Source organism: Saccostrea echinata, unplaced genomic scaffold, assembly GCF_033153115.1.
Source record: "Saccostrea echinata isolate AGI-Se365-2 ecotype Australia unplaced genomic scaffold, CSIRO_AGI_Sech_v1 ptg000009l, whole genome shotgun sequence".
Taxonomy (NCBI): Eukaryota; Metazoa; Mollusca; class Bivalvia; order Ostreida; family Ostreidae; genus Saccostrea; species Saccostrea echinata.
This window is the reverse complement of record NW_026889758.1, coordinates 9,363,670-9,376,293: the sequence shown is the minus strand read 5'-3', so window position 1 is coordinate 9,376,293 and position 12,624 is coordinate 9,363,670. Positions and strand designations below refer to the sequence as shown.

Here is a 12,624-nt window from a genome sequence, read left to right as displayed (position 1 = left end):
GGGCGGAGCTACTTTCCGTTCTGTATTAGCCCTACATGTATATATTGTGACACGATTGCGGTGTTTTTCTTTGAAGTCTGCTGTACTGTATTAGCAATACAGTACGAGACTACAGTGGGCAAAGCTACTTTCTGTTCTGTATTAGCCCTGTATACTGTCTTGTATTAGCCAACTGTTCTGTATCTAAAATACAGCACGGTCTAAAAATAAATCTGATTCACTTTATCAAAAGCACGTACAAATAGTAAATGCTGATTTTTTTCCTATTATAAATTTTGAAGAAATATTTCCTTAGGAATGTAAAATGTCAAAATTTCTCAATCACTTTTAAAAAATTATTCCACACAGAATCGACACGTTATTTCGATCCAAACGAAAAGGAAAATTCGCAATTATGGAAAACATCCTATGTTGGATAAATTCCTGAAAACCTGTTTGCTTTCCCTGCTTTTTGTGTCCCCTTCAAAATAGTAAAGCCAATGGGTTCACGGATGCAGCATACATTGGGTGAAATTCGCACCCCCCCCCCTCTTTTCCACTCTTCTCGTGCAAACTCAATCAAGTCCATTTTCCAGGTTTTTTTTTTTTAATTTCATCTTAAATCCTCATCGCTGACGACTGCCACACATCTCTTTCACTTCGTTTTTAATGTCGCATTTCAATAAGAAAATAAAAATCCGTAACATCAAAGTCCATCGAAAAACTGTCTGTATCGCCTGTATTTAAGACCCCTGAAATAAATTAGAATCAATCTCCATCTACAAGCTTAAATCGTCCACCTTATCATTCAAGTCTGTTACGTCTACCCCGTTGTCAAAACTAATCTGACTAAATCTTACGTTGTCCGTGGAAATATATATATACTGCGGATGTATAACTCCTTCGAGGCCTCATCTACAGAGAGAACAAACGAACTTTGGCGGAAGTTTGGATCCTGCACAGCTATAAAGTGGGCGTTGCTTTTTTTTAGCTCACCTGAGCCGAAGGCTCAAGTGAGCTTTTCTGATCACATTTTGTCCGTCGTCTGTCTGTCCGTCCGTCCGTCTGTCTGTCTGTCCGTCTGTAAACTTTTCACATTTTCGACTTCTTCTCAAGAACCACTGGGCCAAATTCAACCAAACTTGCCACAAAGTATCCTTGGGTGAAGGGGATTCAAGTTTGTTCAAATGAAGGGCCACACCCTCTTGCAAGGGGAGATAATTAGGAATTAGTGAAAAAATAATGGCATCATTTAAAAATCTTCTTCTCAAGAACCACTGGGCCAGGAAAGATGAAACTTATGTGGAAACATCCTCAGGTAGTGTAGATTCAAGTTTGTTCAAATCATGACCCCTGGGGGTAGGGTGGGGCCACAATGGGGGATCAAATTTTTACATAGAAACATATAGGAAAATGTCTTTAAAAATCTTCTTCTCAAGAACAGCAAAGCCATGATTGGTCATATTTATAAGGAAACATCCTCAGATAGTGTAAATTCAAGTTTGTTCAAATCATGACCCGTGGGGGTAGGGTGGGGCCACAATAGGGGATCAAAGTTTTACATAGAAATATGTAGGAAAATGTTTTTAAAAATCTTCTTCTTAAGAACAGCAAAGCCATGATTGGTCATATTTATATGGAAGCATCCTCAGGTAGTGTAGATTCAAGTTTGTTCAAATCATGACCCCCGGGGTTAGGGTGGGGCCACAATGGGGGATCAAAGTTTTACATAGAAATATATAGGAAAATATCTTTAAAAATCTTCTTCTCAAGAACAGCAAAGCCATGATTGGTCATATTTATATGGAAGCATCCTCAGGTAGTGTGGGTTCAAGTTTTTTAAATCATGACCCCCGGGGGTAGGGTGGGGCCACAATGGGGGATCAAAGTTTTACATAGAAATATATAGGAAAATGTCTTTAAAAATCTTCTTCTCAAGAACAGCAAAGTCATGATTGGTCATATTTATATGGAAGCATCCTCAGGTAGTGTAGATTCAAGTTTGTTCAAATCATGACCCCCGGGGGTAGGGTGGGGCCACAATGGGGGATCAAAGTTTTACATAGAAATATACAGGAAAATATCTTTAAAAATTTTCTTCTCAAGAACAGCAAAGCCATGATTGGTCATACTTATATGGAAGCATCCTCAAGTAGTGTAGATTCAAGTTTTTTAAATCATGACCCTCGGGGTTAGGGTGGGGCCACAATGGGGGATCAAAGTTTTACATAGAAATATACAGGAAAATATTTTTAAAAATTTTCTTCTCAAGAACAGCAAAGCCATGATTGGTCATACTTATATGGAAGCATCCTCAGGTAGTGTAGATTCAAGTTTTTTAAATCATGACCCTCGGGGTTAGGGTGGGGCCACAATGGGGGATCAAAGTTTTACATAGAAATATATAGGAAAATATCTTTAAAAATCTTCTTCTTAAGAACAGCAAAGCCATGACTGGTCATATTTATATGGAAACATCCTCAGGTAGTGTAGATTCAAATTTGTTCAAATCATGACCCCCCGGGGTAGGGTGGGGACACAATGAGGGATCAAAGTTTTACATAGAAATATATAGGAAAATATCTTTAAAAATCTTCTTCTCAAGAACAGCAAAGCCATGATTGGTCATATTTATATGGAAGTATCTTCCGGTATTGTAGATTCAAGTTTGTTCAAATCATGACCCCCGGGGATAGGATGGGGCCACAATGGGTGATCAAAGTTTACAGAGGAATATATAGGAAAAAATCTTTAATCTCAAGAAAAGAAAAGCCCTGATTAGTAAAATTGATATGGAAGCATCCTTGGGTAGTGTAGAATGAAATTTGTTCAAATGAGGGACCCCAGGGGTAGGGTGGGGCCACAATGGGGGATCAAATTTTTACAAATGAATATATGGGAAAAAATCTTCTGCTCAAGAACAGCAATACCATTTGTTATATTGATATGAAAGCATCATCAGGTAGTTTAAAATTCACCCCCCCTCCCCCCCCCCCCCCCCCCCCCCGTTAACTTTTCAATACTAAACTGATTTTTGCTTTTTTTTCCCTAGCCAATTTGTTCAGGTGAGCGATGTGGCCCATGGGCCTCTTGTTTTTTTTTTTTTTTGATTGATCGTGTCACAAATCATTTGGAGAATTCAACAGGTTCTGTATCGTAGATAAAAATTTGGGGGTGGAGACTTGTGCTACGCACTCGGTGGATTAAAAATCAACTTCGAACTTGTTTTGACCGTAACAAATGGAAATGACGTAACCTGCATATTTCCCATCTTTCCAGTTAATGTTCCGCGGTCTTAAAAGACACCACAGTGTCTGCTACATCTGTTTCATATTTGGATGTTTTACTATAAAATGATTTCAGCTTTTCTGTCTACTTTCCTTCCTTATTTAGTATTATTATTATACTTCATAATAATTATTCTATAAAATGCATTATCAGTTTACACATAATTTATTTTCAATCTTATTTACAAATAATTTTTATTTCAAGTCCCTTTTTGACCATAACAAGCTCTGTCATAAAACTATTTTGTGGACACCCTTGTTTTTTTGTTCCAGCTGAAATTAGCTCCATATGATTTAGGTTTGAATTTGGGCTCCTTTTTCTCTTCTAAATAGTACTCCCATCCTTCAACAAAGAAAAGCCAAGATACACACTGACACCAAACATGAGTACTTTGTCGTATAAGGCTTTTTCTCATTCTGTTCAAACATTAACTTCATATAAAATAATTATATAACTAGTAAAAGAAAAACTTATTTTTGTTAAATAATTGATTCATTCATTATAGTTCTATGTAAATGTCTATTTACCATTCTTTTCACAGAAGTCCATAGCATCCTCTGGAGATCTGAATTCTACTGCCATATTGGACAGAGGATCAGCACTAAAAATAAACAGGTTACAGAAACCATATAATCAAGGAAATTTAAATTCTACTGCCAAATTAGAAGATCAGCAATAAAAATAAACAGACTACAAACAAGATTATCTAAATTCTTCTGCCGAATTGAACAGAGGAACAGCACTAAAAATAAACGGACAACAGACACCATTTAACCAAGGTTATCTAAATTCTACTCCCAAATTAGAGGATGGGCACTCATTTATAGGTATGAGTATCGCAAGGTATCTAACGATACGATACGTATCATGATACAGTCATATGATACAACATGTATCATGATACAGTTGTCAACAATTAAATTAACTAATATCTTTACATATTCTTGTTTGCTATAGCCCTACACAATTATAGAAAATATAAAAGGAATACATGTATCTTGATACCCCTAACCAAAGTTATTAATAGGTGGACTTATAAGTTATAGTCTTAGCATTGCATTTTTTCGTTGCTACTTTGTTTTCAATCATTTTGTAATATTAAAATTTGTTAGTTTGCATGTAGAGTTTTCAAATTAGACAATTAAAATTAACTTGTACTGTATCATGATACATACATGGCGATACGATATCGTGAGACCTTGCAATCAATATGATCGATGTATGGCTGTATTGTTACTCCTCTAGCACTAAAATTAAACAGACTACAGACACCAAATAATGGGTCCTTTCTGCATTATCCAATTTTTGCAGAATTTCATGTTTTAATATTGATATGAAATTAACAAAACATACTGTAAACCAACTAGTATTCACGTCATCTTTTATTTGCAATTCATCAGTTTGAAATCAATCAGCGATGATTAATTTTCATGACTAAGGAAACTACAAAGCAAAACAAGAGGCCCAAGGACCTTAACGGTCACCTGAGTATAATACAACAATTTAGAGGATTCATAGAGTATAAAATAAACTGAAAGGTGAAGCTTTGTTGCCCAAAAGCAAGAAAAATAGGATGATCAGATCAACAAAATAATTAGTCTAGCATTCAGTAACAGTTCATAAATTAGGTTCTTATCTGTTCCCCATTTATCACCATCACCACACAGTATATTAACAAACTATCAGTGTTTCTTTACTATTTTAATTCCTTGTTGAAAACTCTTACATTGGCCTTTCTTGGTCTTTGATGAACATTTAATAAGACAAGTTATTTTTGTCTCATTTTTACTTATCTATTACTAAAAAGTCTAACTGATCATTAAAACTATGAAAGTACTTTTTGTGTTATACAATAAAAATTCTTGCATAATTCTCTTATTCTATTAAACTTTCAAGTATATTATTTATAGTGATTAATTATCAAAAGTAAATGGCAAAAGGGAATAACTCCTCTCAGAAGAATACAAATTAATAGAGCCCTGGCCAGGACCAGAACACTTGACCAAATGGTCCAGATGTTCAAAAATCTGGTAAAAAATACCCTTCCTTATTAAACCATTTACCCTTTTTGCCTCTGATATGCCCAGGTGCAGAGAAGATTTTTAAAGAAATAATGCATTTTTACTACAGATTCACTATATTATCAATAGAGCCTCCCTCCCCACCGAGAAACACCAGAGCCTCTGACCCTGGGACCAGAAGTTTGCTCATTATAAGTAATCACTTTGTTTATCTGCTTAACACTAAGGAGGAGACAGGATTATTAAATAGAATTAATGCATTTTCACTATATTATCAAGAGCCCCGCCCTTACGCCAGCACATCTGACCCAGGGCTCACGCAATTCACTACTCTGGAAGAAGCACTCTTGCTCATCATAACTATACACATAGCTTCTTTGCTTTTTAACCAGAAGCAGAAAGGAATATTTTCAAAGAAATTTTGCTTTTTCACTATAATCAATAGAGCCACCCCCCCTTTTCACTAGAGCCCTTTACCCTAGGGCCATGAAATTCACAATTTTGGAAGAAGCATCCTTGCATATCATAATAATGTACTTAGTTTGTTTAAATTAAATAATACCCAGGGGCAGAGAAGAAGATTTTTAAAGAAATAATGCATTTTCACTATCTGATCTATATAGCCCTGCCCTAACACCAGAACCCCTGACCCTGGGGCCAAGAAATTCACAATTTTGGAAAAGGCATTCTTGCTCACCATAACCATGTACATAGTTAGTTTATTTAATACCTAGGAGCAGAGAAGAAGATTTTCAAAGAAATAATGCATTTTCACTATATAATCAATAGAGCCCCACCCTAACACCAGAACCCCTGATCCTGGGGCCATGAAATTCACAATTTTGGATAAGGCACTCTTGCTCTTCATAACTATGTACTTAGTTTGTTTATTTAATACCCAGGAGCAAAGAAGAAGATTTTCAAAGAAATAATGCATTTTCACTATATGATCTATATAGCCCCACCCTAGCACCAGAACCCCTGACCCTGGGGCCATGAATTTCACAATTTTGGTAGAGGGCCCAATGCTTATTACAATCATGCCAACAGTTTGACTGCTTGATGTCCAGGAGTAAAGAAGAAGGTTTTTAAAGATTGCATTAATTTTGGTGGTTTTAGCTCCACCCCTCAGGCCCCAGGGGGGCATTGACCATGAAATTCACAATTTTTGTTCCTCTTCATCCATAGATGCTATATGCCAAATTTGGTTGAAATTGGTTGAGCGGTTTCAGAGAAGAAGCTGAAAATGTTCAAAACGACGGACAAAAACGGATAGCAATAGGTCACCTGAGTGACTCAGGTGACCTAATAAATGGTTCACGGCGATTAATATTCCTGAGTTAAAATACCAGGGTAGGTCGCGAAACTCACGGATATTTCTTGCTTGCGAATAAAAGTTGATTTACAATAACTTATTTGGGTTATTTTAATTTTAAATTTTAATCTCATTTGAAATTGGTAAAAAAAATTAACTTTTCTTGCTGTGTTTTGGTTTGTATATGCCGCTCTCCCCCAGGTTAAATTTTTTTTTACATGTACCTGTATTAGGAAAGGTTTTGTTATTTCATGGAAGGGGTTGGGGGGTTGGGTGGACAGAATATGACATATACAGACAAAAAAAACCCAGCAAAAATGTTTATTTCCAATTTTGAATGAGATTAAAACTACATGTAAAAAATTGTATATTATCACTCTACTATGTTTAACTAAATTTACATAAACATATGGAAAAATTTAAAGGTCTTTTATCCATGTACATGAGTAATTTGAAATTCTATCTGGTGATGTTTTAAAGCCTGATTTAAATGGAAAAAATTTTTGAATCCCCCCTTTATAAAAAAAGCTGTGATTAAGAGCAATTAACTATTTGACATTGGTATTAAGATTATTCATCAATTTAATACTAATGAACTCTTGCATTTAAAAAACAGTTTTAATAACTTAAATGACACTAATGTTGAATTAAATGGGTGAAAAATATACAATAAGATTTAGTACAGTTGAACTTCGGTATCTCGAACACTGATATCTCAAATACCATGGATATTTTGAAATTATTTGGAAATCCAAATGACTTATTCTTTAAGTATTTTACCCCCAATATCTCGAATCCTCAGACATGTTGAAGTTTATTCTTGGTCCCAGTGAGTTTGAGATAATGAGGTTTGAGTGTAGTTCTTCATGTGATATATTAATATGACTCGTGTGTCATGTTTGTTACCTTGAAGCCCATCCCATCAATGGGTTTTCCCATCTCTCACGTGTGTCAAACTCAATTTTCCATCGCCTTGTCCCAAACACACCAGACTGCATGGCATTCTTGGCAGGAACAAAGATCCGAACTCGTCTAGTCTTTATGTGTTCCTCAGGTACTCCAGTCAGACATGAAATATCAGCCTAAATGAAGTGATATGTATATAACAGATAATATACTATTAGATTATATTCCACGCGAAACGTCTCAGCGCAGAATGTCTTTGGGTAAATGGTTCAACAAGGTTAAAACGTCCATTATCTATGGTATGGATGAGAGTGTTGTAGAAGCAAGATGGATTGTTATACATTGTATCCCTAATCCCATTCAGCTGATCAAAAAAAGTCGAAAAACAAAGCAATTTTAAGTAAGTTATTTTTTGTGAAGATTTACATCATCTAAATTATTGCTTAAATACCTGCTCTGGTACCAATATTTCTCTCTTTGGTGCTCGTACTTCTGCTGTTCTCTCTATAGGGGCCACTAAAGCTCCTGGGGTATCTGGGTCTGCTGTGGAATAACCCCTGAAAGAAAACATTTGAATTTTAGAGTATCCTGCGTTGGTATGAGTAAATGCCTGATACTGGGATAAACATTAATCTAAATTCTTAGAAGTACGATTTTTACTAAATCTACATATATCACAAAGAATTTCAGAGTGCAGACATGATTGCCAGACTTTTCAACACTTTGCACGAGCAATTTTTGTGGGCTTTTTCAACAGAGAAAATTCGAGTTATTATTGCTTTTAAAGTTAAAGTAGAAACAAGCAGCATAGAGAATACATTTCGTAAAAGCTAATATCGCTTTATTACATTTTACCTTGATGCAATCTGCGGAATCAGTCGTTTAAAGCATCGAAGGCCAGTTTGGGTGACCAACGACATTGTTGATGGTTAAACAAAAGAGTTCCACTAGCGGGCAATAACTCGAGAGTTGTTCTGGATATCTCGCTCAGATTTTTGTCTAATTAAACACATAAATAGATAATAAATTCATAAAAACAAATGGCCATCTGTTAATCACATTTGACTTTTAATGAAAAATTCATGCATGTATGCTACTTCCTGAACTAACTTGCATGAACTAATGTAAAATAATGTATATTTACGATTTTGAATCAGTAAATAGAACAACCCAAACACTCTCATAAAAAATTAAGATAACAAAACTGACAAACTTTGGTTAAACAATACACAACAAAAACCTATCGAACAAACAAAGAAACAAAATAAGAGAAAATAAAATACATTTAACGAATAATTCATGACACAACCTGTCTTCAAATGCAGGTGGCGCCCCCATCGTGACAACTGAAAAACAACATGTCCGACAAACTTGGATTGGGTAATTAGACACGAATTATCACGGTAAGTAATTCGTTACTGAATTCAATTGGCTATTGACTTAAGTGCAGTTACACGTTTTTTTGTTGTTTTTTTTTTTACAATGTCCTGCATTTCTTTGATTGCGAAGATTACGCAGAGTGACATAACAGCTGATTGCATGGAAATTTCTCTTTTACAAAATGTTTGCCTCAGGCTCATCAGTATAATTCGTGACGTATGGTATTCACTGTGTTTGTCCTGCGAGACAATGCCAATACCGACAAAAGTGTTTCCTTTTTTCGCCGCATCCCCTTTTTGCAGTGTTCTAGAAAACACCCCTACTAATGTTATTGTGATTTAAATTTAAGACAGTGTAGATTGACCCATTCAAAGGTTGTAAGGTGGAACCGGTTTTATGAATTAAATTTGGCCATAAATAGGAAATTGCTATTATCTTTTTCTTTGAAATATGTGTACCCTGAATAATGTGTTTCTAGACCTTTCTGAAAGATTATCATGATTTTAAAAGGAAAGGGGGCATGGGGGGAGGTGAAAATACCGTAAGTGTACATATATTGGCATATTCAAATTTTAATGCAATCACTTGGTAAGGAGTTGTTGGCATAATCATGAATTAGCGCTACACATGTCTGTGCCGTGTATTGTGATATATAAACAATTTCTTAGAGGTAGTCATAAATTAGCCCATCGTTGTCTACGCCAAAGCCGCTAAAATATGAAGCCCGCTTTTTTAAGTACACATACAGTAATCGATTACTTATCCAATGCTTCTGTGATAATTTACTGCAAAGATTGGAGCTGAGTAGTTACTATTTTTCCATAATCGCCCAATACAATGGTAAAAAAAAGTATAATAGTATTTAATATCTACTGCGATGACAGACCTTTATTTACCATTTTTGGCTATTGTTATTATTATACACAGCTGATCATACCACAAACAATTGTCCAATCATCAAATAGGGATGTTTCGCGCTGATTCTGTTTCGCGCTGATTCTGTTTCACACTGAGATGGTTTGTGCCTGGATGATTTGTGCCGATTTCGGCAGGAAACATCTCACATTTTTTAAAATTATTTCATCACATTTTGATCAGTTTTAATTTATTTAGCAGTTTTTAGATATAAATTTATGTTGTGTGCTCAAATTCATGACTTAATGATATGCATTGCCAAAGGTAACGGATTGTAAGGTGCCCATTTGCTCAGCATGTGTATTAAACAATTGGAGATGAAAAGGTGAGAATTATTTCTATAGTTATCACTTGTCATGCAATAATTAGATGGTGGTATTATAATTAAATATACATATTTACTCTATACATAATTAGCATGCTGTTAAAATAATTGATAAATATGCTATGTACTTCAAATAATCTTCTTAAATTTAAAAAAAAGAAAGTAATGTTCAAAATATCTATATTTACATGCATTTAAAATCTTTTACTTAACGAACTATACTCAATAGTACATTTATGTACTTGGAGCGAAACATCGCAGCGCAAACCATCTCAGGGCGAAACAGAATGGGCGTGAAACATCGTAGGGTGAACCATGCAGAGGTGCAAAACATCCCATTGCTAAAGTTTAGTGGCCAACTACATTTAACTTCAAACACATGGTTCAGATCAATCTACATTACAATATCAAATGGACTGCAAAAAAAACCCAAATGAAAAAAAAATGTTTTTATGAAAAAAAAAAAAGATTTGAAACTATGAAAGATGTCATGGGTGTTTGTAATTCGTTGTTACGTTGTTAACTAGAAAACATATGCATAAATAAAAGGTAGTCTGAAATATTGTTCATACATGCAAGTATCGGTATGACTATGTTCGTTCCAAAAGAAATTTTAATACATAACTGAAGAAAGTAATGTCATAAAGAATATTATGGAAGTTTGAATGAATTCTAGGTTAGATTAAAATACCTCTCTACTGAAACTATACAGGGATGAAAACTAAAACATAACATAACTTTACTGTTTACTCTGTCCCTATGTGCTAGTCACTTCGTAGCCACATTTCCATGAATAATCAACCTTATCTCACTATAGTCTCACTTAATCTTGCCAGAGCTACAGCAAACTCCTCAGTATTTTAATTTGTAAAACACCGCAAAATAAAAGGTTCCGAACACATAAGTAGAGGTGGAAAAAGTACATCCCAACTATTGTAGAATATGAAATATTTCAAGAATAAGTTTATAAATATAAGATTTGAATAGATGAATTAGTGTAATGCATTGCTTTGTCTACTCTAGGTTTTTGATGCCCTGTCATGGTTATGACGGAGCAGCTGATTGTCATGTCTGCCTGCTGTCCCTCTGTGCTTCCATCTTTTTGTGTTTGTCATACATATTACATTGTGTTTAGCTCAGTTTCATAGAATTCTTTAAGATATTTTTAAAATAAAAATCCATGTAAATACACATATTGGTGAGAACAGCTCAATTTTTTTTTCTTACATATATCAAGGATCAAAATTAGTGAGAAATACTCACTAAATGTGAGTTACTTTGAAAAAATGTTAGTAAAAATGCTGGACATTAGAAAATCTTGCGAGTGATGATTTGCAAACTCAGACAATTTTCTATCCCTTCTAATATGGCTCTTCATCATTTTGAATCAGACAAATGCTTCAATAAAACGACTAATTTTAACAGCCATTTTTATCAGTGTTTTTCTTGTACAGCTGTATTAATTGTTATTTTAGAAATTCAACATTAATCAAATGCTTTGAAGGTCACAATGAGTTTAGAAAAAAGAAAACAGTAAATGTGAGCCCAATGATAACGATAATATTTTCAGAGCTTTTTTAGTCCAGTCAGATACTGATGTTGTAAAGACAAAGTTATTCATAATGATGATCACAGCTTCTCTTTATGTTTAAAATGGGAATAGGAATGTCAAATTCCCATCAGGTACACAAGAGACAGTAATACATTTACTAAGTAATTGATTAATGAAAATAAAGCATGGGGACAAAAAAAAAAAAACAATGATTCATTCATTAAATATTAGTTTTTAGATTTTCATTTTAGCTTGTGGAGTTCCTTGACCTTTTCTATCACCTTGACCACACTATTCCGTGTTTTGCATCAATTAACTTATTTTCAAAGAAACTTTTCAAGATAATCCAATCAAACTTCATACACTGATACAAATAATTGAGAACAATTGAACTATTTCATAATTTTCTGACCTTGACTTTCCATGTGTTCGTGAACTCTACTTTTCAAGTTATTTTTATCATATCACAGAAAATGTCACTGCACATAAACATTTCAGAAAACAATTTTTCACCCCCCCCCCCCCAAAAAAAAAATGTCTGCTTAATTTTTTTTTTTTTTTTGGCTATAAAACCGATGAATGTTTAATCATATGTTTGCTGCATATATGATATTAGCCCCTTCACTGAAACTGCGGTACTACTCTTTTGCAGGGCAAAATAATAAATAATGTTTGGCGAAGTTTTTGTTGAGAAATAATTAAATGATGTATATTTAATACATTTACGTTATATTTCACCAAACTATATCATTTTGCCCTGCGAAAGAGCAGTACAGCAGTTACTGTGAAACGGTCTATTGATTTTTTTCTCAGGGTAGATTTAAATTAGAATTTATAATAATGAAAAAAATATAAATTCATGTTGCATAAAAAAAAGTTTTTTGAAACGATTCAGAAAAAGGGGGTGTTGCTAGACTTTCTACACTCAGTCTTTATACAGAGA

General features: G+C 34.3%; 1 protein-coding gene across 1 annotated transcript; it reads right to left on the bottom strand.

Annotated features, from left to right (window-relative positions):
* Window positions 1-3,413: 3,413 nt before the first annotated feature.
* Window positions 3,414-8,482, bottom strand: LOC133181735 (NADH dehydrogenase [ubiquinone] iron-sulfur protein 4, mitochondrial-like). Its single transcript, XM_061316309.1, has 5 exons — window positions 8,365-8,482; window positions 7,961-8,066; window positions 7,510-7,685; window positions 3,795-3,868; window positions 3,414-3,609 (listed from the first exon to the last, which is right to left on the bottom strand). Exons 1-5 carry the CDS (start codon window positions 8,427-8,429, stop codon window positions 3,506-3,508), a joined length of 525 nt encoding a protein of 174 aa, XP_061172293.1. The 5' UTR covers window positions 8,430-8,482; the 3' UTR covers window positions 3,414-3,505.
* Between the last annotated feature and the right edge of the window lie 4,142 nt (window positions 8,483-12,624).

What these genes read in the sequence shown, in the direction of transcription:
- LOC133181735 (XM_061316309.1), bottom strand. Translation starts at nt 8,429, where the DNA reads ATGTCGTTGGTCACCCAAACTGGCCTTCGATGCTTTAAACGACTGATT. An exon ending in AAATATTGGTACCAGAGCAG is followed by an intron (nt 7,686 to 7,960) that starts GTATTTAAGCAA and finishes CACTTCATTTAG; the next exon opens with GCTGATATTTCATGTCTGAC. An exon ending in GGACTTCTGTGAAAAGAATG is followed by an intron (nt 3,610 to 3,794) that starts GTAAATAGACAT and finishes TCTTTGTTGAAG; the next exon opens with GATGGGAGTACTATTTAGAA.